This window comes from Lathamus discolor, chromosome 1, assembly GCF_037157495.1.
Source record: "Lathamus discolor isolate bLatDis1 chromosome 1, bLatDis1.hap1, whole genome shotgun sequence".
NCBI classification, from domain to species: Eukaryota; Metazoa; Chordata; class Aves; order Psittaciformes; family Psittacidae; genus Lathamus; species Lathamus discolor.
In genome coordinates this window covers 73,791,479-73,817,861 of record NC_088884.1, presented here as the reverse complement: position 1 = coordinate 73,817,861, position 26,383 = coordinate 73,791,479, and the positions used below count along the sequence as shown (strand labels likewise).

Genomic DNA, 26,383 nt, shown 5'->3' with positions numbered 1-26,383 from the left:
CCCCCCTCCCTCCCTCCCTCCCTCCCTCCCTTCCTTCCTTCCTTCCTTCTTCCTTCCTTCCTTCCTCCCTCCCTCCCTCCCTCCCTTCCTTCTTTCCTTCCTTCCTTCCTCCCTCCCTCCCTTCCTTCCTTCCTTCCTTCCTTCTTCCTTCCTTCCTTCCTCCCTCCCTCCCTCCCTCCCTTCCTTCTTTCCTTCCTTCCTTCCTCCCTCCCTCCCTCCCTCCCTCCCTTCCTCCCTCCCTTCCTCCCTTCCTCCCTTCCTCCCTCCCTCCCTCCCTCCCTCCCTTCCTTCCTTCCTTCCTTCCTTCTTTCCTTCTTTCCTTCTTTCCTTCCTTCCTTCCTTCCTTTACTTCCCTCCCTCCTTCCTTCCTTTCTTCCCTCCTTCCTCCCTCCCTCTTATTTTTATTTTTTTTTATCTTTCTTCTTTCTTCTTTCTTTTTTTTTCTCCTTCTCTCTTTGTGTCTTTTCATGGTAAGATGCAGCCAAAAGTTTACTCCTTCACTGAGGTTTGGCTTCTTTTCCAAAGATGTTCACACTATCAAAGAGAAAGCTCCTCTCCAGCCTTCTCCCATGCTTGCAGCTGGGGCAATTCTTCACTTTACTCAGCGTCCTCTGTGGCTTCAATAGAAAACAAAAACCCTCCACTTTCCCTAACATTTAGACTGCATGGTGGGACAATAATTCATATGACTCATGAGCCATTTAACTTTGCTCAGCAGGACCAACATCTACAAAAGGGGTTTTAGATGATTGCTTTGCAAAGGTTTTGCCCACAAGAAACCAACTCACAGAAGACAGACTTGCAGATTTCGAGTGAATGAATTCATGTAAGCGATTCGTGTCGAGACTTCAAGCACTAAATAAATTGGCCTTGGCCACTCTTAAACAGTATGCTTAAAGGTGAATCCACCCCAACACTCATAGCTCTTGGCTCCACCTCTGAAATACCAAGTCTCTGGTGTGTTCGATTATATAAATATTATAACTGCTGAGTAACTTACCTGGGAAAACTGAGCAAAACTGGGATCAGCAAAGAGAGGCACATGTCCTAGCAGCTCATGACAAATATCACTGCAGGAAAACATGACATCTGAATAACTTTAAATTAGTAAAAGTCCAGCAATGCTGGATGAATGCCTTAGAGTCAGCATATAATCAAGAGTGCAGTGCATTTCCTTCTAACAGCAAATAATGCTCAAGAATCATGGGAAAATGTTCCAAAATTATTCTTGTGATGGAAAAGCATGCACACTACAAGGTTTTCAGTACTTCTACCATCATGCATCCCTCAGAGGGAGGTTGATATATTATTTGTTTATGCTTATGGAAGAAAACCATCCATTCAACTGCCTGCTCAGCTCAGGAAAGCCCAGAAAGAAAACACCCCACAAAAGAGAACATGGACTTTTCAGTCTCAAGGACAAGAAACCTCTTTAGATTAAGTTCAGGCTATTAAGGCAATTCACCATGGTGTCAACACCTGCATCAAGAGCTCAACTCCAGTCCATGTTCAGGTGCACAGCCTCCCACTAAGACGTAGGAACTTGCCCTTCTTTAGGTTGAACTGTTTTCATCATAAGTGGCAGCTTGACAAGCATACTTGGGGAAGAACTCACCTAAAGACAGCTAGATTTTTCAAAGACAGAGAAGTGATTTCATAAGAGGGAAAGGGGAGAGGAATAAGATGCTCCCAGGAGAGCCAGGCCTTTGGAAGACATTTCAGCATGGCTTTGTGCAGGATGAGAATGGGGTAAGCAGATGTAGGGAGGAAAATCAGAAAAATGAGGGATAGGAAAATAGAGAGGGAAAGGAGGCTGTGGGAAGAAGTAGGAAGTAAAGGTAAGGGAGGGGAGGAAGAATTGCAATAACATGAAGCAGAGGAAGAAAACTGTTTTGAAAATGGCACGTGGAAAAGGACAATGGACAGGGACAGAGAGAAGCATTACAGCATACAACTGAAAAAAAGAAGGGATCGATGACCTGGTCTTCCCTTATCTTGCTGCCAGAAGCTTGCATGCGACATGTTGAGTCATTCCTGCACTAGATTTCAGACCACTATTTGGGTGCTAAATGCCTTTGTACACTGCTCTCTCTTGCATCCCAGCCACCACACAAGCAGTAGCAAAACTGTCTCGTCCATCCCAAGAGAACTTGCAGAAGAGGATGAAGCTTGTTAAAAAGACTAGAAATCTTCCAAAAAAATGTTTTCAGAAGACAGCAGCCACTTGGCTGCTCTCCATTAGGGCTGTTCCCAAGAGTGCTCCAGAGTTCCACATGGTTATTATCAGTTGGGCTGACCCTGGTTTTAGCCTGCTGCAACTTTACACACTTTCTGTGCCAAAGTACTTACGGCTCTGGTGTGTACATGGGCTTGGATGCATGGCGAATATACTGTGTAGAGTGGAATACTCGGAATGCCAGCCCAGCCAAGAAATCCCGAGAGGAGAGCAAGCCTGCAACAGGACGCAGGCGAAATCCAGTGCAGGCTGAAGGGACAAAAGAATGGTGTCATGTGTTTGATTTATCCTTATCCAGACTCCTCACAGTGGAAAAAGTTTGTTAATTGTTTTGCTTGCTCTTTTTATGTTAAACAGTTTAACTCTGAAAAAGCAGGGAATTTTCTACCCATGTGTATCACCATCACAGTATCTGAGTATCTGTACTTTTGTTCCCCTGGAAGGTTTAGAGAGGGACCTGTGACATAGGCTAAGTGTTCTCCCAAGCACTGTGGGGAGCCTGTGATAAAGCAGGGACCACTTTTCCATCTCTGGAAGCACCACCCCACTGACAGCTGAGGCCTTTCATTTGTTTTGGTATTTCTTAATATGCTGCAAACTTACTCTGCAGGAATTTGGAAACGTCTTCAAGCTGGGGAATGTTGTCCTCCCGGTAGCCACAGTACTTCTCCAGCAGTGGGAACACGTGATTGTGTTCATAACAAGCATGAGTTGGATAGAGACTCTTCAGCTCCCTGAAGACAGTGCCCCAAGTTTTCCTTTCTTCTTCCGTGTAGGTGACTCGAGGAATAGGTTGGCCACTGGAAAGAAAATGGATACACTCCATAAGAGCAACAGAGAAAATGTCTTATGTCTCCAGCATCATATCAGGACCATTACATGAACTGGCATGTAAGCTGTTAGTGCAGGAGGGGAGATGCTTTTGGTCTGACATGCAGGTGTAAAAGGGGCCTCACTTGCCCCTAGACACAGGCTGGGAAGGTCTTTACTGACCTTAGCTGAGATACTGGCCTTTAGACAATACCTTGCTTTACTGTGGTGAAAACAAGTAGGCGCTTATTTGTCCTAGTGAGTTGTTCTTCTAAGTGTGTTTGCTGGCTGTTGGTTTCAGTTTATTTGCATTTCTAGATATGCAGCAGCTGTTGTATTTCTTGCTCTAATACACATTATTTTACTTGTTTTGGCTGCAACAGGGAAACCAAAAAACTCTGTTTCTTGGAGGGACAAAGAAATTCTGATAGGTACTTTATGCTGTAACAGATGCAGACTCCAAACAGATTGACTTTTTATAATGAGCAATTTTGAGTCAAATCCCGCCCTCAGGCCTCCATGTGCTTAGTTTGTGTTGAAACTAGCAGGAGTTAGACAATCACAAGCAATGTAGTTTGGCCTCCTGTGAATATCCAATTCCTTTGCAATAATGATAGGGCCATAGGTGAATCCAACAGCTTTGAAAAATCAAAGGGTTTTAAGTAACTTAATAGGGTTAACATCACTGCTGGAATAATGCTGGAGCTTTCCAAGCCCCAGAGACCCATTGTTAAACTCTTGATGACACCCCACCATCTCCCACTCCCTCTTCTTTTCCTTGAGCCGCAGGGCAGCTCCTCTGGAACACCATCATTTTCTGTCTCTCTGTATCAGCCCTCCTTGATCTGTGGAGCTTTAAACACTATGTTGAATTATGAAGATTGCTGGGGATTGCTCTTCTATAGCACTCCTAGGTAATCCTCAACCACCTTCCAGGGTTACAGGGGGAAGCTATGGCTTAGAAACCTTTCAAATTTCAATTAAAATAATTCAGGGATCAACAGGGCTGGAAGCAACAGAAGGCAGAGGGAAGACACAAGCTAAAAGCAAAGAAAAGAGAAGTCAGGGAAATAAAGCATTCAAGAAAACCAACAGGTAAATATATCAGGAGAGGAAGCAAAAGAGCAAAGCCAGAGTAGAGAGACAAACAGCAGGAGGAAAGAGGACAGAAGAGGTGCAAAAGAAGGGGCACAGAAAAGGGTAAAATTGATGGTGGGAAGAAGAGTACAAGACAAGCAGCCACAAACCCAACTCACTTTTCTAGCTGGTTATCACCTTCACAAGCTAAGCACATTTGCCTTTTCAGATATTTCCCACAAAGCCTGATAACTTTGGATGTCCCTCTCCTCCTGCCCAGTTCTCTTGCATCTCTGTCCCTCCATGCTGGAGACACCCCCTTGACCTCTCCCTCCCCACAGTAGACCCTGAAAGGCATGTCTGCCATGTGTAGCACCCAGGGCAAACACATCACAGATCCATCCAGGCCCTCATGAATCAACACCCGAAGTCACAAAAAACACATGCCTTCCTTCCACAAGCCCCAGAAGCCCAGACGCATGACACCCTACTTACTGCCCTGTTACAGAAAGAACTCGTTGGAAAATTCAATAATTTCACATAAAAGGTGCTTCTGGGACATAGGTCCAGGTATACATAGCTTGTTACCAATGTGTCCGAGTACCTGGCTAACAGACTAAATATTAATTAGTTATATATTGGAATATAATGGTTTCATCTCCATAAGATGGTTTCCATTTTAATCTTGGGGGGTGGGTGGAAATATCATGATTTTTGTTTTATTTCTATGTAGGATTTGGTGAAAGCATGCAAACTAGAGACCAGGATTTGCTACCCATTATGCAGGAAAGATAAATCTTCTATGGGATACCTATAAATGGGCATTAGATCCAATCACATCTGACCATAAAGTCTTACCCAAATTTTCTAGTTTTAAACTGGGCTCCTGATTTTTTCACCTGACTTTTTTTTCACGTTCCATCAGTCAGTCCAATTTGGCCTCTCATTTTGAGATTAGAATATTAGCTCTTTGGCTCAGGAACTATCTTTTTATCGCAGTCCTGAGAAAAGCAGAGCCCCAAGCGTACAACGTATGTTAGTTTATCCTTTGCAATCACAATTTTTCCAGTCCCAGCAAGGCACAGGCCCAACAGTACTGATACAAATGTGTGAGTGACTTTGGGAACAGAATTTTCTCTCCACCAGATCTGATCACTGAAAGCAATCAAGCAAGCCTGTTGTAACTGAATTTATCATCTCCATTTATTTTTCTTAGGAAATGAGAGCCCAAATTGATGATTGCAGCTTGGTCAGACATGATAAAAGTAGAGTATCAAGCACTGGATTAGCATCAGAACCATAACTTATTAGTTATTTTTATAGTGTGTGCAGCGCTTGCTTTAATGTAAATGATAGGCACTCCTCCTGCAGCCCTGATTTAATGGGGAGAAAACCAGAAACGGCTTTATTCAAAGCTCAGGTCTTTGTAGTAGCAACAGAGTCTGATGCTTAATTAGACAACAAAGCTGGAGAAGAGGGATGTTGTGGGGAAGGAAGGGAGGCGATGTTCTCTTCTGAACGTGTGCCTGGAACAATTTACTTTTGTTTTACTGCAATTTGGGGATAAATGCATGAACAGGAAGATTTAAACACATGGCAGATTTACAGCTGACAACAGCAAAAGAGCAGTTGTGGAAAAATACATATTGCCAGGAGGGTGAGAGCCCTAAAAGAGGGCAGAAGATGTGGCCTTACTTTCTGCCCCTGCACTGAGCACTCACTGTTTGTAGTTGTAGGCGATATCTGCAAACTCCTTCCTCCGGGCCCGATACACAGGATCTTTGAACCCCTAAGGAGAAACAGCAATGGTCAGTCCCTACATAAATGCAAAGAGTGAACTACCTTCCTCTCAATGAGCAGCCTCTGGCAAGGCTGGTGCAGTCCAAGAAGTGCAGGAAGGAGAGTGGGAAAGCTACCTCCATCCTGCCCAGCTCCACTCCTTCCCAGTCTGCAGAGCCACCAGAGCAACCATCCCGCCACAGTCTCCCTGCACCTCTCGCCCCTCAAGCCCTTTTGTTTTCTCACTTCTGCTTGCTACGAGCAAAGGAAACATGCTCCTTTACAGTGCCAACAAGGTGCTCCCCCAGGAGCAGTACACTGAATTCATGGCACTCAAATAACCATGTCCTTCTGGTTTCTCAGGAAGCTTGTTGCAGTTCCTGGCACAGCTGGGCTGACCTAGAGGAGCAGAGTTAAGACAAATTAGAAAGACACTCATCAACTCAGTCAGACTTCTTCGGCAGATTTTCAGCATGAACCGCACTTAGAGGTGCTCATTTTCAAACTGTTAGAAGAACAGCAGGCACTTACCAGGCCAAAAAAAAAAGCCCTATTTGCACTACAAATTCAAACATTTGAAAGTATTTAATTGCTACAGAGAATGTCTAATAGACTTTGTGGTTGGGAGCTTGACTTTTTCAGGTAATTACTAATAAAACCAGGGATGAGAAATACAGTCTCTTAATCTTCATCTAGGATAACCATTCTCCTATCCCAGTGTGCCTCCCATTTAAACTCAAATTTCCTTAGGGTTAGGAGTGTCTTCACCACTTAAATTAGAGAAAAGTCCTTCCAAGCTAGGACACCCTTCTGCAGGGCAAATAGCAGCAACTCACTGGGCATTGCGGCAGTTCATGAACACATCTCTGTGTAGTGCTCAGCACAGCTGGACTGAGCAATCACAAAGCTACAACCAGGTACAGGAGGCAGCTGAAGTGGAGTAGAGATCCAACAGTTTAAGTCAAAAAGGGGCAGCCAGTGGCCTAAAAATGTGCTGTGCAAGATGAGCCTGGCATAGAGCTATTCATGATTAAATCCCATATCACTTAACCAATAAAAACACAGGCTCCTTTAATTTCTATTTTATGCACTCTATGTACTGTCACACCTATTTACCCCAGCAGCTGTGTTTGCTTTTTAAGGCATAAACTGCTAACTAATTCTAGGAACTGGAGCAGAGATGCTTCATTCTTTTTAACATCCTTTTTGTTTTGTGTTTTTTCTTTTTTCAAATACAATCCTGGTCTATTCCCGCACAACACACAAGGGGGCCATTGACTCAGTGTATCTCCTTTCATTCTGCCTTTCATATGACCATTCTGAACATCATGAATCATTGTACATGATGCATAACACATCTCAAGTTAAGCAATAGGTAGTGAATGACTAATCACCCCATCTCAATTAAACTAATAGCAGCAATTTTTGTTGCACTGCATGTAATTTATTTATAATCACCCTATCTCAATTAAGCTAATAGCAGCAATTTCTGTTGCACTGCATGGAACTCAGTGTGTTTTGACAAATGAAAATAAGTTGTTGTTTGCTTGGAGAGGGAATAGAGGCAGAAAGTGTTCTTGTATCTGGAAAAGCTGAAAAAATGCTGAATATTTTATTTTTATCAGCTAAACCAATGAACAAAACTTTCTGACCCTACCATTTAAACCACAAACTTTTTGAAACAAGGGCCTTTTCTTTTGTTGTGTCTCACGATACAAGAATCATGTCAGATTGAGCAACCACATAACAAGGCATTAAGCTCAATCGTGTATGTGTAATCAAGGATGAAAAAAAGCAGTCTTCTTATCTCTGGGCTCTGATATGCTGCTTCTAAAGCTGCTAGTGATTCACAAAATGAGTCTGAAGTCACCATGTCAGAGCCACATGGGAAAGCTAGAGGTATCCTTACGGTGGCCTTGTGCTCTGGTGACTACTAAGTTCTCCTGGTATTTGCCCAAATTAAAGCAACCTGTAGGCTGATTTACTTCATAACCAGGGATTGAGCTGATTCTGACCCTACAAATGTGGTACTCTTCTTGTCCTGTATCATGTGAGACAGTCTACTAGGTTTGTCTGAAAGCAGAGCAAGTGCAAATGAGAGAAACATCTGTCCCAATAACTAGAAGCATGTTAAAAACATAAAGCTCTTTTTCTTACAGGGTGATCAGCATCCAGTTCTGCTCCATAGCTTAGGATCTGATTGGCAAACCTGTCCAGCTCTTGGATACTTCTTGGGAACCATGGCACTGCAAAACAGAAAAGAAATTGAGAGTGGTATGCTTCTTCATTACTTGGTTTGGGCCTGCTTTCTGGTCTTTCCTTCTTTTCACCAGAAATATAAAGAAACATATGCAAAGGTCTAAATTCTTTGGGCAGCAATGGTCTTTCCCTGTAACAGGAAGCAAGAGCACACCCTGCAAGCTGTCTTGAACTTGTGGCTGTTTTGCACTGTTGGAAGAATACAGAGCACCAGGAATGTCTAGCTCTTGGCACAGAGCTGGCATGTAATGTTTATGGTTTTCTGTTTATTATTCTGGTTTCTTGGCTTACCAAAATGTAGGAATTTTTCCAGAGTGTGCTTCCTTTCACAGTACCTGGAATCAGCCATTTTAAAGGAACAGCAAGAAGCCCCACAACAAGAAGGATACAGGATTATCTGACCCTCTGAAAATCTTTTTCCAAGAAAGACCTACTTGGTGGCCTCACTTAAGTTAGGATGCTGAAATAAAATGATGAATGGCACCCTAATACTTCAGACTGGCATTGTATTACTGTAGCCATTATACAATAATGCACTCATTTAATTGACATTTTGGGTCTGGTTCTATATAGCCTAGTAACTCACTGTACACACTGCCTAGAGCACAACTCAGGGTATGAAATGGGACCACACTGACTATACAGCATGCAATGCCCATGTGGCCCTCCCCTTACAGAAGGACATAAGGTGGAGGTCAAGGAAGAATCGCAGAGCTTCACAGATGCGATGTGTTCAGATAGGGGAAAGCAGAAGGCAAGTGTCCTCATGGCAGTTGCACTATAAGGAGAGGCTCTTTGCAGCTCATGAGGTACATGGGGCATTCATACCAGGTCAGACCTCCTTCCTGGTACCAACACCTCCACCTAAGGATGTACCCCAAGCACACGGCTTGCAGTTATGTCCCATATGGTCCCCACATTGAGTACAAGTCAGCAACATGGACTTCAACACTAATATCATGCATAAACCTGCTGGTCCAAGCCCAGAGGCTTTCAGCAGTCTATCAATAACATGTTTGCAGTTCATTTAGTGACTTTCTTGCACAGATGGATGTCACTTGTTCAGTCAGTGCTTGAAAAACTGCTCATTCCCCTATGTGTCTCTCTTCTCAACTGAGAGCACTGCCACTCAACCATACCTCCCCATTTATTTTGGGGGTTATGCCAAGTGAACCTGATCCCCAGCCAGCAGCTGCTGCATGAGTTCTCTGCAGTGCTTTGCTGATGGGGCTCATCCCAGACCTGACAGACCACCTGCAGAATAAGAGGAACACTGTCTCCAGGACTGCTCAGCCTTGCTTTGTGCTGAGTCTAACAACAGGGAGGGCACTTGTGGCACTGGGCTTCTGCAAGACACCTGCACAGAGGGGTCAGAGCAACAACAGCACATTTACAGGGCATGCTTTGGGCTGCCACAGCTCAGCCCCAACACAGAGTGCCCACCTTCCCTGACCTACCACCATCCAACACTTCTCCTCGAAGCCCTCAGTTTGTTTCGGGCAGGGGCAGGGAGGGCAGGTATCTGGTGGCTGCCAGCCTGGAGAGGTCCTTGGCTGCAGAAACCCCGCGCTCCCGCCCAGCAGGAGTGGGGTTTGGTCTCTTCTTCCGGAGCAGCAAAGCCCTCCGCTTTGCCCTACAGAACAGACCTGAACAAGTCACTAGATGGCAGCAGCAGTCCCAGGAAGATCGTCCCAAAAAATTACTTCTTTTGCAGTTTCTCCAGAAATACTCTCTCACTTTGCTTATCGCACCCTTCCTGCACCTCCGGCCCCTTGAGTTAAACTAGTCAGAGTAGAAAAAGGTGTGTTTGAGTCCTAGAGAGGAGTCACTACTCGCACCAGGTGATGGGCATGCACACCAAGCCATCCTCCTCAATTTTCTATATGGCAGCCAGGCACTGGGTTTATCCCCCAGCTCTAACACCGAGCTTTATGTGATGGTAAGGGAACTGCTTCACTTTTTAGTGCTTCAGACTCACCACGATCAGCTTGGGGTGAGGCACACTGATCACTTTTGGATTAGGCACTGGCAAATAAAGCCATCTGGCAACCCCACAGCAAAGGATTTGTCAGTGTTAGAGTGAATAACCACTATCTTCAGGGACACACCACGACCTGAAGGTTTCCGGCAATGCAGAAAAATCAGTGGGGGCTTAAGTCTGCCTTGGATTTCAGCAGTGATGTCTCTGGGGTTTTGCTGCCCTGAATCAGAAAGGTGTAGGTGGGCAGGGTTTGAATCATTGCAGCTTCACTGGATAAAATAGATATATAATAGTGACTTACTTTCATTAAATACATTTTATTCTCAAGATCTCCAGAGGACTTGGTGCAGAGCCCATGATAAACTCTGGACAGACTGACTCTCAGGCTGATGCAGTGTCAATCCTAGGTGAGGAGATGTGTGTGTTGTTTTAACCCAACACAGGAGCCGCACCTTATCTTCTAGGTGTACGGTCCTTGTAGATACCTGACCTATTTTCAGCAGATCTCTGCCCTTCTCCCTGTTCCCCCCATATACTGATAGTCACTAAGAGTCCAGCTTGAACTTGCAGAACGGGGCAGGCTGTGAAAGGGAAATCCTGAGGGTGCTTAGTGCTATCCGCACCACTGTAGTGATGTTAAGTCAGGTCCTGGAAAGTCCTGAGTCTTCTCAGCTCTCATGGAAACAAGAATCAAAGGTCCTGAACACAGCCCCAGAGCACTTCACAAAGCCCACACGGCCCTTGTATCAGGGACCAGGGTGAAAAAGGGCTACTGGGTCTTTTGCCTAACTGTGGTGTGCAGGAGGCCGTCCCAAGCCCTCCCAGCAACTATTGAAAAGATCAAATCAAATTACCCCGTGTGAATCTATCCCATATTTTGTTTGCAACATCCTCCTCCAGCCCGTTAGCCAGACTTGCTGTCTGTCTGCACAGCCATTAATGAATTGTCAGGGCAAGCTGTTGCAACACTGGGCCTCTGTGAAGGTCTGAGTACCAAACGTGGGCTGATCAGTAATAAATATTGATTTGTCTGTAAGTGAAACGGCAGCATTTATGGGATCGTGCTGGACACCCAAGTGGTGACCAAATTATCATGGGGTCAAATACTTAGCAGAATGCTAATAAGCCATTTATATAAGAGGCAGCAAAGCAGGGGCAGTGAGGACTTGTGCAGAACTCCTCCATTCGGACCATTGTGAGGAGGGTCAAAGACAGGTCTATGCAATTTATAACAGTTCGAGGCCCAGGTTTAGTCCTTTTTTAAACAGTCCCAAATGCTTTGGTCAGCCTCAGGGTCTAGCAAACAAGGCCCCTACAGAATATCAGCTCCCAGCCTGTCTCAGAAATGCAATAAATTGTCTGCATTTCCCTAATGCTGCAACAGGATAATATTTAATTCCTTTTATTCATGGGCTCCAAGTGAACTGTAGATACCCAGCTTGTTTCCAAAAACAGCCATGAAGAAACACGCTGTTTTCACAATAAATCTCTTTCCATCTCTACAAAAGTCTTCTGGCCCTGTGACTGCTAACCCATCTCATCTGCAGCTCTAAAGGTACCTTTGAATTTAGGTCATTTTGCTGGCCTGCTCTCAGCTAAAATTACACTGTTGATCCAAATCCAGTATTTGTAACCATTTGGGTCTGTCAAAGGGAGACCAAAATTGTATTTTGCATGTAATTGAGACAAGACCCAAAAAGCAGTTGAAATGACAAAAAACAAAAAACAAAAAACCAAAAAAACAAAAAAAAAAAAAAAAGGAAAAAAAAAGACATTCATTTAACCCTTGCCCAATAAAGGGTTACATGCATACACATGTGCTTAACACTGAACTGTACCGAAGGGGAAAAATACAGAAATTTCCTCTGACTGCCCACAAAGCAGTGCCCCAAGAATGGCACCGTGCTCTTCCTATGGGAAACAAATCGGTTTGGGTTTGGGTTTCTTATCTCAAATCATGAGCTTGAACAAAACTAATCCTTTGCAAGGAAGGGATGAGAGCGTCTTTAGACAGCAATGGAAGAATTGGTCCCATTGGAGCCTGAATGGCCTCCAGGAGAAAATCTTCCCAGATTTTACCTGCCCACTGAAAGAAGTGTGACAATATACCCATAAACCATATTTCTGAGCTTTTGCTCCCTGGGGATATATTGCTCTCATTCTGTGTTTTAGGAATAAAACTTCACGAAACACATCTGTGGATTATGACCAGATTTGGAGGATACGTTTGAAAGGCAGGATGACCTAAAAGGCACCACAAGGCCTGCTATTTGTTAATGCCATCCCTGATAAAGGACAGCGTATTACCAAGCTTTCTACAGCCCAAGCTGCTCCAATCTCATTCTGCCCTTGTAGAGCTGTCTCAGCCCAGAATGTGCCACCCACAGTTCATCCCCTAAGCATGGCTTGTTTGACCTTTCAAAATATGGCTCTTTGGGGATTTCAGTTTGACTGGACCCTTACTACTCTTGACAGAAGCTGAAATTGAAGAAAGAAAGAAAAAAGAAAAGAAAAAGGGAAAGGGCAAAAAGAAATATCAATCTTCCTCTATTTCCTTGGCAATAAATTGCTCCCACTTTACACTATTTCTGAATTACTGAAACTAACAAACAAACACAAGTTATCCTCTCAAACAGAAGGGGATCAAGTCCCTTTCTGCTGCACTGAAAGGATAATCTAGCTCAAAAAGCCTTTGATCAACACAGTAATATGCAGTGAAATCCTAATCCTACGGCTGATCATGGGAGTTTTGACTTCTGTGAGGTCAGAATTTCACTCACAAGCCTTTCTAGGCCTATGTTTATAGCTGTGTCTCTATCCAACTCTAGTACAGCTTTATTATTTAATAAAGTTTATTATAAACTTCTTAATAATATTCAGAAAAATAAAAGTAATGTCAACTGCTACTAGGCCCTGTAGCTTCCTTCTGGAAATAAAAGAGTCCCCAAAAGAGAGCCTCTTTGATTTGACGTGATCATAAATCACCTAATCAACCTTTTGTCCCTTCGTCTCGTGAATGGAGAGAACTGACTCCAAAGAGTATCTGCCTTCTTTTTTTTCATCTTCAAATGTAATGTCATGGGTAGGACACAAAAGAAACGGTAAAAGGATTACCAGCACTGATCTCAAGAAGGTATTAATGTCCTTTCATGTTGTTCCTAGGAAGGAAGAGGAAGATCCAGACCTAAGTATTTAAAGTCTGAAATCCTATTAAAATCACATCTGTTATCTGAAAAAGCATTTAAGCATGTCTCAGACTGGATGCTGGGCAGCCACCACTGTACCAAGCAGCCTCAGCTCTAGCAAATTTCTGAGAATTAGGAATATGGCTTGCAAAATCTTTCCTATTTCCTTCCGAAGTCAGAATTACGATTGACCTCCCTGGGATTTCTTACAGGAATGAGGAGTTATTCCTGCTTCCACCAAAATGGATTGCAGAGACTTACTATAGCAGGAGTGAAGAGCATCCACAAGCCCAAAAGTGGAGAGTCAGATGGATGGTGTGAGGGGTAGCGATGAATGGACGGGCAGTCATTCATAGAATCACAGAATCGCTCCACCAACTAAGAACGGCCATGCACCACCACCCACGGAATCGAGAAAGAGCTCTCAATCTGTCAATCCTGTCCGTGTCCGTGTCCCTGTCCGTGTCACTCATGGGACTTTTCCTCCCTCCTCTCATGTCAGCCCAGAGGTACAAGGGTCTCACAAGGATGGGGCTGCAGGAGCCACAGCCAGGGTCCATGAGGCCAAATTGGAAAGTAAATCCAGGTGTTTAAAGGGGCGTGCCAGCCCCAGGGAGCACAGGAGGGTAATCCCTCCCTCTGCCCCATGAGGATGCCACCCTTCCATACCAGACCTTGTACAGGACTGGGCTCTTGTTGACTCTGCTACACCACAGAGTTTGTGCCAGAGTGATCTATGAGGTCTCAGAGATACTTGGCAAGGGGGAGGGCACTGTGGCAGCACTTTGCAGCACTTCAAGGTGGCAAAGTCTTACTGGGTTCACAGGGTCTGTGTACCACTTAAAAGTTAACACACAGCTTCTTTTCACCTGAGTGCTCTCTGGGAGAAGTGTTCAAGATGGGGCAGCCCCCCAGCTGGGTCACACAATGCACCAGTCGTTGTAAACGTCTCCAGGACTCCCCCTTGGTGACCTCCCTGAGAGACTCCAGGAAACCATCCTTGTTTGGGAAGGTGAAAGGCAGTTTTCAGTAGGTGACATTTTTCCACAAAATGGCACTGTAGAGGCTTTACTCTGCTGGGTACTGAACAGACACAGATTTATGATGGGGATGGGGTGGGAAGGAAAAGGGAGCAGAATAAGGCCTGAATTTCTCAAGGGAATTGATTGACCATCTACAAGCCAAGCCCATGCATGCAACTGCAGATTTTGCTGGAACTGTTTGCCCTTTTAAATTGTAATGGAGTTTATGTGGGTTTTTTGAATCAGGGCAGACAGTAGCTGGACAGATGTAGTGCATCCCACAGAGATCCTTGTTTACTCTCTTCTTCAAAGTTTTCATGTGTACGGAGAGCATAAGAAAAGGCTGAAAGTGTACAAGCCCTGCAGTGACTTTCAGTGCTCAGTGGTCGAAAGGCTATGGGATGATAGTCAGAGATTCAGTGACCATGTCATTGGGCGTGATAAGCTAATCTATCTGCATTAAATATGGTGGTATGGATCTCACTTGCACTCCTGTTATTCCTTCATATTACAGGTGTGAATCAAGAACAAAAGTTGCCACCCTGAATGACTTGCACAAAGCTGTGTATATAAATGTTGCCTAATTTGAAATAAGGCAGAGACTGGGAGCAGAAAATATATGTACCTACAACATCCTGCACTGCTGCTTAGAGATTTACAAGTTGAGCCCTTTGCCTGTAACTCAAATCATTCTTTGATGCCTGATAACTTCTTCAGGCAGTGTAACAAGCTACCGCAACAATGCTGTATTTAAGAGACTGAGAGTGCTGTCAACCAGACAGATGACAACATAACACCATAACAGCAGTTCCCAGGAGAACTAAGCATGGCAAAAGATGGAGCATGTCAGTTTACACTGAGAGAAAATCTCCAAATGAAAAATCTTACAACACAGGCAAAATAGTCAGAGGTAGGGAAATATAGCCATACAGATCCAGAAGGAACTCCATTGCTACAGGAAAAAGAAGTCAATATTTACATGTGATGTAAACATTCCTTGGCAATGTCATCTTTGTCAGTGTCCTTACCAGTGTCCTTCTTCTTTGTTCGTGAGAGCTCATGGACTGTTGCTCCAATATCATTTCTCAAGGACTTGATGATCTTGTCCAGTGCCGGGACATTCTTGCCTTCCAAATTAATGAAGAATTCGTACTCATCTTTGTTGAGTCGGGAAGGTCGGGACTCAATGTGGGTCAGGTTTATTCCTTTTTCCTTTAAGAAACAGAGATTTTGGTCCCTCAGGATTTGGGGGAAGAAATATGACATAAATACTAGCTAAAATTAATGTGTTAGACAACAGCTCCTCCTATACAATACAAATAACTCAAAAGTAAATTCTTGCCACTGATGGCCATTGGACTGAGGACTTTCACAACAGGGAAGGAGACAAAAAGCAAGAATGAGAAGGATGCGGTATTCCCCCTTGCGCAGAGCACCAACATAAAGACTATGCATGACACAAACCTTTGAAAAAGGTGGAAGCAAGGTACAAGTTGTAAACAGGCTTTGTATTGTAAACAGTGGCCCCAATACCACAAATACATAATGGGAGCTTGTCTGTGTAGACAAGAACATCTCCCCAGGATCAACTCAGGAAGTAGGCGTTTCACCTGAAGAGAACACTCTCATGAGTAAATGAATGCTGTATTTATAAGCATCTTGAAAGGAGGTTGGCAAAGTGAGCAGCTGGTCACCCTGTGAGATAAGCTTCCTCTAAGCCACTGCACAGTCACCTGCAAAGCCACCTGCGTGGTTTCCAGGGCTGTGAGCAGGTGCTGGGCAGAGATCCAATGGGAAACATGGATCCGCACCAAAAAGGCAGCCAAGGGTTTTGCAAATAAAAACACGGGTGCTTAAAATCACAGAATCACAGAGTTGCTGAGGTTTAATGGGGCCTCTGGAGATCATCTAACAGCCTGCTGAGGCAGGGTCTGGTAGGGCAGAGTGCTCAGGACTATGTCCAGTTGAGTTTTGAGTATTTCCACAGATGGAGACTCCACAACCTTGCTAGGAAACTGCTCCGGTGTCTGACTACTCTCACAGCAAGGAATTCTTTTCTTTAGCATAGAAATTCAAATTCCAACCCACCAAATCTCTTCCCTGACCAGAAGAGAAGCTCTGAAGAAAGGGATTGTTGGCAACTATAGTTTTGATGTCCATGGCCAGTGGGTACCCAACCTCAGACATGCCACCATGTCAATGTGTAAAGCAACACATAGCTAAAAATCCTATTTTTCCAGTCACATAAATGCAACTCCAGGAAAATCTGCCTCAGTTTAGCTGAACTCAAATGTTTTCTGAAGCACTGTAATTTGAATATGAAAATACTGGTTGGTTTTTTTGGTGGTTTTTTTTTGGTTTGTTTTTTTTTTTTTGAGAAAAACCTTTTAAACAGATTTTGGTTGGTGCTGACTTTGCCACCTGACCTGTCAGGCTTACACTGGAGCGGTGGCTAAAGCACACCATGGTCAGGTCTGGGCTTCTGTCCCCTCGGAGGGATAGACAAAGCCCTGGAGGAAGTTTTGGCTTGAGGATCAACCACAGAGGATTCAGAGGAGCTGACACATAGTGCGCAGCAGCCTTGGAGCAGCTTTTGTTTCGCTGCTTTCAGGTTTAAGACCCCAAACTACATGGGGTGGAATGATGGCCCTGGCGATGTCAGTGTCAAACCCCCTGCTGCAGCGGGGTCAGAATTTAATCCACGAAGAAACACTGCTAGGATCTACTTGTGACCCACAGGGAAGAAAGAGGGAAGCTTTCTTTTCTGTGCCTCCCTCCAGTCTGAGCTTCTCAAGCCCCTTAAGGTTTTCTTTGCTCCTCTCAGTGCTTGCACAGCGCAGGGGGGCATCTGGCCATCAGCGGCAAAGACCTCATTCACTCCACCACAAAAGGCAGTTTATTACTTTGTAGGAACCAGCATGCATGTCATTCCTCTGTTTCCTGAGTGTCACACGCTACAGATGTACTTAAATTGTTTGGCTAGATACCAACACAACAAGTTGAAAAGGTCAAAAGCGCATTCGCCAACTGCTGCTCTTGAGAGATGCTGTCCTCACAGGGCCGTCTGGGGGAGAGAATGGCCACCACTGTCCTGGGCCCCGAGGACAATTTGTTTTGGGCCTCCGAAGCCCCATTTCACAAACAGGCCTCACATTGTACCCTCTGCTTGGTGAGGAGCTGGGAGGTAGGCCAGCCTGGAGCTGGAAGTCCAGATGACTCAGGGCTGGAAAGCCTTTGACAAAGAGCAGGCGCAGGGGGCTGCCAGCCCCTTTGCCATGGCCACACCATGGAGAGCAGTGTGGCAATGCGTACCCAGAGCACAGAGCTGCAGAGTGGGTGTAAAACCTTTTCCTGCCAAAGGCTCGGCTCAGGCACACTGAGGTACTGCTTTACCTTCACGTTGCACTGATGTGTCAGGGTGTTGTGTTCTGCCTCTGTATGGATGCATGCAGGAATGGGGTCCCAGATCCTGACTGGGCTTTCTAGATCTTGCAGGGGCTGTGGTAAGTATTCATTGCCAGGTTGAATGGGGCTTTGTGCAGCCTGGTCTAGTGGAAGGTGCCTGTGCCCATGGCAGGGGGGTTGGAACTGGATGATCTGTAAGGTCCCTTCTAACCCAAACCATTCTGCAATTCTGTGATTCTATAACGTGGACCACTGTTCAGTAGCTGTTATCCCCTCCTTCCTTCCCCTACCCACAAGTGCCCATCCCTGCCTTAGCATGTCTATCCCACAGATCGCATAGCTGTTTGAGTCTGGTACTTCAATTATATCCTTTTTTTTTGGCCTTTTCCATTGTACCAACTCTCCAACCTGTCTCAGCAGGCAGCTGCATGGACAGCAGTGCCCACCAAATGGAGGGAATGATGCAGGGGTTGGGAATGAAGAGAGAAGCTGTAGTGTTGGCACATGGCATGCTTAAGGCAGCAGGAGCATCAATGCCTCCTGAACTATCACTACAGTATAAGAGAGTGAGGAAAAGGAAAAACCCAGAAAAGCTCACAGAGTCACTCCCTTTATACACCTGAGATAAGCAGAACAGCTGCCTGCAGAGTGGGAAGAGATCCCTGTTTTCTCTCTTCTGTTTGAGGGATGCCTGCTGCTCAGCAATGTGCAGAGCTAACCCATTACCTCTTTGTGCCAAGGCTTTGGGACCTCACAGCAGAGAAGCTGAAGGGAGAACCCTTCTGGTGACTATTTTCAAACTAAGAATTCAGCAGTATCCATCCAACTCCCTGAACTGGTGCTCCTGGAGAACATGTTCTCATATGCTATGCATTGATACTAAGCCACGGATTTCAAAATATTTACAGAGACTGTTACTGGAGTTGTTTAACAAATCTCAACTTCATTCTAGTCCGACTACTCCATCTAGTGTTTAATCTTCATAGTTTCACATTGTTCAAAATCTTTTTGTATCCTCGGCATCTTGCAATCGCATCAGGTTTCTCGCAGTAGTTGATACTTAAAGTTCCAACTTCTGGAGACAAACGGTTACCTGAGAAAGTAGAATGGGGATGTTGTTTTGTCTAGTTACTTATTTTGAGCAGTTTTCAATCTCTGTGTTTTTTAGTAGAGCTTGAAATCTTGACAACGGATGCCCTCAAAAGACAATTAATAAAAGTCCTGTATTTATTTTATGCAACTTCATGATTTCTGAGCTATTTTTTTGTTGCTGGAACCTAGATCCTAGCTTCCTAACTGGTTTTGGAAGATCTGGGCTGTCACATGTTTGAGGATGGATTCACACAAAAAGTATTAGTATTGGTCTCTCCTGCCTTTCCTATTTTAGATCTCATACGAATCAGATCAGCCCATGCCTTGAGATTAGAAGTGCCTTTGCTGAATTTACCCCATCACTCACTGCAGCTGCAAAGAACTTGGAACAGGTTGGTGCTTCCCTACTGACCCATTGGTGTGATCCCAGAGTAAGGCCACAAAGATGGCTGGAGCACCTCTCATATGGAAAGAGGCTGAGATTGTTGGGCTTGTTCAGCCTGAAGAAGAGACCTTGTAACGTCTTCTAATACCTAAAGGGGACCTATAAGAAATCGGGAGGACTTTTTACAAGGGCAGGTAGTGATAGGACAAGGGGGGATGGCTTTAAACTGAAAAAGGACAGATTTACATTAGACATTAGGAAGAAGTTCTTCACTCTGAGGGTGCTGAGGTGCTGGCACAGGGTGCCTAGAGAAGCTGTGGCTGCCCCATCCCTGGCAATGTTCAAGGCCAGGTTGGATGGGGATTGGAGCAACCTGGTCTAGTGAAGGTGCTCCTGCCCATGACAGGGGGGTTGAAACTAGATAATCTTTAAGGTCCGTTCTAACACAAACCATTCTACGTTCCTCCTCAAGTTTGTGACCAGCATACAAGTTGAAGTCTCTCCTACAAGGATACATCATATCATACAACCATGTATCTGCTGGAGCACTCCTGTATTTGTAGAGGAAGGGTGGCTGTTCACCTTGGATTTATGTGAAAACAGTATACTAGGCCATTTCTAATTTACTTTTTAGCAAATATTAACAATTCAGAACAGATTTTTGCCTTGAGGACTAACACCTAATGGAAATCACAGAGGTACAGTATTGCCAAATCCCTTGAAGTTAGCAGAAGCCACTCCAAATTTCTTGGGGTTTTTTTTCCGAAAACCTCCACTCCTGGGGGTGAAAAATCTCAGCTTTCATGATTTGAAATCCAAGTTAATTGTATCTCTATCATTCCCCATTAGACAAAGAAATCCCAAGATATGTTTTCAGAGCTCAAAAACCAAGTTAGAACTAAGTCCATTTTGTGTTAAGTCATGATTTTTGAATGTCAGGTGTTAGCAATACAGATTGCAATTTACAACAGAGGCAATGGTGGATGCAGGAGGAGATTGCCCATCTCCCTGCCTGCCTTACCCACAGTGCTGGATTTCAGCCTTGGCTCCCTCTCACAGGCTGTGAAGCAGCTACAGCCCCTTCCCCATGTTATTCCAGTTATGGCATCCTGACTGAACATCTCCCACGCTGCAGTGGCTCCACACCAGCAGGATCAAACCAACCAAACCAAACAGTACACTGCAGTCTTGCAGAAGTCACTGTGAAGAGAATTTGGTCCCACCCTCAGAGAGTTTAATGGCCTGGTCATTGGTAAAGAAAAGTTATGTTTTCACAGCTACAAGGGGAAACTTTCAATGGGGATGGATACTTTCTGGGAATACTATGGGCTACTACTTCCCATAGCGTTCATACATCCTTCTGTTTATTCATTACTAAATGCCCCTGCTTATGGTCGCTAAAACTAAGTACAGCTGGGAAATCCATCTGCAGCTTGTTTTCATGGCTGCTGTCATTAAGTTTGGCTTCATCAGGAGACCCCACATTGTTACCAGATGAAGAACAGTCAGCAGCACTATGGTACCACTAATCAACATTAAGTGAGAACTTGGATGAAATCTCCCAAAACAAGGATTTACTTGCACTTACCTGATACCAAAGGAAAAAAAAAAAAAAAAAAGAAGGTGACATGTTCCTTGTTCTTTTAACCCTTTCCATGGCCTAGTTCAGGGCTTCCTGAAGGAGAACACTTTTAGAAGCACAAGTAAAAGCTTAGTGCCCAGTTTCCACAAGGGATCAGGGGAGTGAGGAAATTACAAGAGATGCCTTCAGCTGTGGTTTCCCAAAGTGAAGGCAAAGGCAGGTCTCTGGGTCAGCTTTACTGCCCAGCAGTCTGCTTCTCAGCTGAAGACAGTGCTTCCTTATCTTTTCCTTTACATCTGCTGGGGTATTCCTTGCATGATAAACTCACAGAGGCAAAAGGACCCCCAGCTGGCTCCTGACAGCAAACAGCTCCAGAGGGCAGCTGGCCCTGGAGCAGCCCCTCGTGTCCATTACTCTGCACTTATGCTTCAACTCTGAAGTTTGGTATGAGGCATTAAGCACAAGCTAGCCACAAAACACATGGACAAACCAAAAAGCGTATGTGACAGTATCTGGCACTGCTCAAGCACCTAGCAAGAGGGCACTCCTCTCTTTAAACTCGTGTTGGTTTACTAGATCACGGGGTCCTGCTTTCCTGGCCCTGGAAAGAGGAAAGGACAGACAAAGGACACAGATTTGAAGCAGTGAGTTCAGATGTAATTAAATTATTGTAGCTGTGCATACGCATACTATAATGGAAAAACCCACCAAGTCTATTGGTAGAGGTATGCCTGCCCTGTTCACCTATCACTGCAGACACCTCCAACACACCCCCTGGCCAAAGCCACTGCTCGCTTCTCCTGATTTGGAAATAATCCAAAACACTGCAGAGCAAATACTTTCCCAAGGGGCAAAAAGATAAGAGTCACTTCAGACTTTCTGTTGAATGGATTGAGCTTCGAAACAGAAGAAGAGCACAGTCACCTTTGCTGGCTCTGAAACTGTGGGGTCTCAGTCCATCCTGTTACTCCCACCCAGTCCTATTGTAGAGCAGTAGCTCCCTCCCACTGAGCATTAACTTACTCCGGGAGCAAGAGTACAACTCAGTGCAAACTGATGGGGCTGCTTTTGAGCTAGAGTTCTACCCACTCTAAGAAAATCACTGACTGTTGGACCTTGTACTGAAGTCTTGCTCTGTATTTGGGAAGGTCATTTCAGTGAAGATGGAAGGGTCCTCTGAGACAACTGGTTGGGCAAACTTGTAACGTATACCAACCCAATGCTTTCCACATGCTACAGCTGACATGTCTTCTACTACTTGTAAGTCGCTCAGGAAAAGAACTAGGAAGAAGATTGGTGTATTAAAAAATCCATGTGGAAAAAATTCAATCAGAACTGAGGGCTATCCTTTTACATATTGAAATGTGTAGTTCTGATATTTTTAGTGATTAACTTAACTTTGGAAATGCAAACCTTGGGGGGCTGTCGTAGTTTAAACCAATCCACACAGGTCGTCCACTCACCCCCCCCGACCCTCCCCACTCCCGGAGGGATGGGGAGGAAAATCAGGAGAATGTAACTCCCACGGGTCGAGACAAGAGCAGCCCAGCAACCAAGGTACAACACAAATCACCACTGCTACCACCAATTATAATATTGATAAGAGAAAATAACAAGAGAATACGATACCACCGCCGAACGAGTTCGACCCCCCCGAAGAGAGAGAGCCTGCCCCTTCCGGGTAACTTCCAGTTCCCTCTCTGGGCATGACGTGCTGTAGTATGGAATACCTCTTTGGCTAGTTTGGGTCAGGTGTCCTGTCTCTGCTTCCTCCCGGCCTCCCTCGTCCCCAGCAGAGCATGAGACTCACAAAGTCCTTGGCCAGAATAAACATTACTTAACAACAATTAAAAACAATCGGTGTTACCAGCTCTCTGCCCAGGCTGGAAGTCAAAACACAGAGCTTGCACCAGTTACTAAGAAGGAGCAAAACGGCTCCTGGTAAACCCAGGACAGGGGCAAAGTTTTTCTTTTTGTCACTTTTTTTCCTGCAAAATGGACTCTGTTGTTGTTGCTGTTGTTTTAAGAAGTGTTCTCAATTTCAATAGGCTTTTATAACTACGGAGGAACACAAACATTCCCATTAAATGTAACACTTGGGTTAGCCCAAAATGATCTGCTTTACTTTTTCAGTTTTGACAAGAAACCTGGAAGATTTCTGTCTTTTTTCTGACTTGGACTTACACTCTGTAACTCTTTGATGTGTCTCCCCAAAGAGTGAATCAAAAAAGAAACATAATTCCACAATGACTATTCTGTATTCCTGATTTTAGGTGTGGTATTTTAACTATGTGTGATGTTCTATTTCAGACTAAGGTATTTATTTGTGTTTTGGTTTCCTACCTAACATCTTCTGTGACAGCACAAGACAAATAAACAGGATACGGCTGCACCAAGCAGTGCCTCAGTGTACAGCAGGTCCTATTAAAATGAAGTTGGTGTAAAGACTGCTGGTGGGTTTATGCTGGCTCTACAGCCACCCTCAAGCCTGCAAAGAGGTCAGGGCTGTTGCCCAAGCAGAACCTGTAAGGCAGCTGTATGCATACTAAGACCAATAAAGAATATGGACAAGTAGGCTTTTCAACTGCAAAAATAATTGGGTTTGATAAGCAGAAAGTGAACCTTTACCACATCCTAATATACACACAGAACAACTTGTGTGGAAGCAAAATAGATTCAAATTTAACAATCTGCTTATTCGTGGGCATGATAGAGCTGCTGTTGTGCTACAGCGCATGTCAGAGTGCAAGTCTGGCCTTGTGGGCACTGCCTCTCTGCAGGGAAGGTGAAGGGACTGTGGTGATGGTGCTGACAACAGTGGCATAGGGAGCCCTGAGTACAGAGCGGTCCAGGAGGAGCAGATTCACGCAGACAGGCAAGGATTTGCAAAATAGAGGGTGGACAAGAGCCAGTGTTCAGAAGAGTTTAAGAGCCTGCTCAGGTCTGGTGTTTGAGGGATCTTCCTTAGTACCGCTTATTTTCATGTGTGAGACTGGCAAAGGACTCTCCTCCCACTCAAAGAGGGTGCTGAACCCTTCCATAGGCATTGGCTGGGTTTGTTTTCAGAGGTAGAAATGCTTTCAGCTTAAAAAGACATATATTCGGCTTAAAAAGTCTTTCTTTAAACATGTGTCCTAGAAAGCTACAACCCTTCTTCCATGCAGACTTCTTGCTCTTTTTGGACATTGTGCATTGGTCCAACACTGAAATGCATTAGAGAGAATATGTATCAAGAGTAAACGTAAGAAGAAAGTGGATATAATCAAGTACATTTTGGACGTAATGCTAGTAGACATAAGGAGCTGAGTACCTAGAGGAGATTCTTTAGGAAAAAAAAAAAAAAGGCTTCAAGCTACATAGGAAAAACAACAGTTGTCACTGTACCCACATACCTGCGTGCAGCTGCGACCTGAACAGAAAACAGGAGCTTGAGTCTTTGAGCAAAAAAGCAAACATGAGAGCATGAAGCTCTGTCAACTTCAGGTGCAACCCTGAAGGGATGTTCGAGTAGGACAAACATCACTGGTTCCCCAAAATACATTGTAATTGTCCTGCGCTTGATGAGTTGCAAGTCCAGGCTGCAGCACAGCGCAGATCCCTTTGGGCTTTTGCTTTCAGTGGAGATCAAGCTGTGATGGGGGCTAATGTCTGGCCAAGTTTCACCCCAGCACAGAAGGAGGACATGGTGAACTTGGGAGTGAGGACCTGCTTGTGCACCCTAGGCAGGGACATAAGAGTGATTGAACAGCTCTCTCAGAGCAACAGAATTTTTTTCTTCAGCTTGTAAACCAAAGAGAAGATGAACCTCCCTGGGTCCACACAGACACCTCCTTTACAGAAAGGCATCCTGGCTGCTGATGGTACCACAAGATCTATCTGTTCTTTAGGAATCCCCTCAGTTCTCTGTTTTAATCTGGATCTTGCTTGCAGACTTTGTTCCCTATCTTGAGAGAGGATTTATTTTCAAGACATTCATATTTACAGCTCTTGTAACCCTCCTTCTCCCCCCTCATGTCCCACAGTAGTTTTGTACACGGCTAGAGAAGAGGCAAAATCCTCAAAGCCGGTGCCTGAGGTCCCTTAATTGCTCACAAGGATGAACTGGGGGGAGGACAGGGTTGAGCTCTCTGTCTGTGCTCTCTGCATTCCCACACACAAGTGCCCGCAGAGAACCCAGCAGCCTCAGCAAGGATCAGAGGGGCTCCGAACACACCACACATGGCCATCAGCATCAGTGGCCATGCAAGGTCTGTTCTTTCCTGGGGGTCGATGGCTACAGTGCCATGTCTGCTCCAGGGAACAGCCTGATCCTATTCTGTGGCTTCTGCGTTATGCTTTTTCCTACTTTATGTGGTTGTGTGAGGCAATGACTGCCTGAGCAGCTGTCCCCACATCTTCCTTTGCCGCCCTTCTGAGACAAAGTTGCTGCATTTCCGCAGGCCAGCATCAAGCTGGCAACAGAATCCCTGGGGACAAGGCAAGGGGCGTCCTTGCCTGGAGAAGCCCACCCACAGAAAGTCTGAACTAACTCCTGTAGCTAATCTGCACCACACTTGACTTTATTAAGCAGGAAAAGGGTGCAAGAGAAAAAATCCTTTTGATGTCTCCCTTCTTGCTCCCACACTTCACCTGCGTGGTGACTCTTTCTGCTGTGGATGCCACTGAGTGCAAAGTCTGTGTCTCTGAGGCTCCATGGTTATGGACCAGGTGTGAAAGAGTGGAGGTTCTTTTGGCCCTGCGTGCTCATGAGTCTTACACCACTGTGCACAGGACGAGGTCTTTTGCACTGAGCGAGAACAACCTAATGGCTGCTCTGGTTTATACGCCCCAACACTCATGAATTCACTGATGACAGCCCTGAGGAGCTGAAACTGCAGCTCAGGCTTGTACTATTAAATCCTTTTCCTCCAGCCACCTACCTATCTCCCTACTACACTGTGAACAGCATGCAGAACTGATATAATAGCACCTATGCCAGGTCTCCCGTCAAGCCTTGGTGTTGGGGCAGACTGCAAGTTTGCACAGAAAGAATTGGCTTCACCCAGACACCAGTGCAAACATCTTTGGCTGAGCCCCATCCCCTCAGTTGCCATCAGTGTCATTGGGGAAAACTGTGACTCAGCTGGTCTAGCTTAGGTACTGCTTTGGGGTGGGAAAAGTCGCATCCAAGAAGCAGCTACTTCTCCCTTTCCTATACTAGCTCCCCTGCATATTTTCCTTTAGACCTAACAGCAATTTGGTTAGTAGACAGTAATGTGTTTAACCAGAGAATATTAGCAGCCTCCTTAATTCGCTTACAGACACGCACGCCACCAACACGCAAACATTTTGCAGGACTGCTTTACAGTGGTCAGTTCACAGACTTAGACGAGCTGTGCTGTCATTGGTGTGAATTTCCCTTCATCTTAATGAATCAAATATGTCCTATAATTAGTTTTCATTTGTACTAATACCACACAAATCTTTCATTTCCTAGTCAGTTCAGTTTACGAATGGAAAGTATGCAGGCCACAACTTTTTACAGTGTTCTACAGAAAGCTGTTTTCAGGCACAAGTAGTACATGATGATG

The 26,383-nt window shown here is 44.9% G+C and overlaps 1 protein-coding gene across 1 annotated transcript in view; it reads right to left on the bottom strand.

The window, feature by feature from the left end:
- PAH (phenylalanine hydroxylase) overlaps positions 1–26,383 on the bottom strand; it is a 39,948-nt gene that overhangs the window by 8,735 nt on the left and 4,830 nt on the right. The window contains exons 3-8 of the mRNA XM_065680318.1: positions 15,378–15,561; positions 8,060–8,148; positions 5,845–5,912; positions 2,840–3,036; positions 2,350–2,485; positions 1,001–1,070 (exon numbers count right to left, since the gene is read on the bottom strand). Coding sequence (XP_065536390.1) covers positions 1,001–1,070; positions 2,350–2,485; positions 2,840–3,036; positions 5,845–5,912; positions 8,060–8,148; positions 15,378–15,561 — 744 coding nt within the window. The remainder of the gene's footprint in view (positions 1–1,000; positions 1,071–2,349; positions 2,486–2,839; positions 3,037–5,844; positions 5,913–8,059; positions 8,149–15,377; positions 15,562–26,383) is intronic.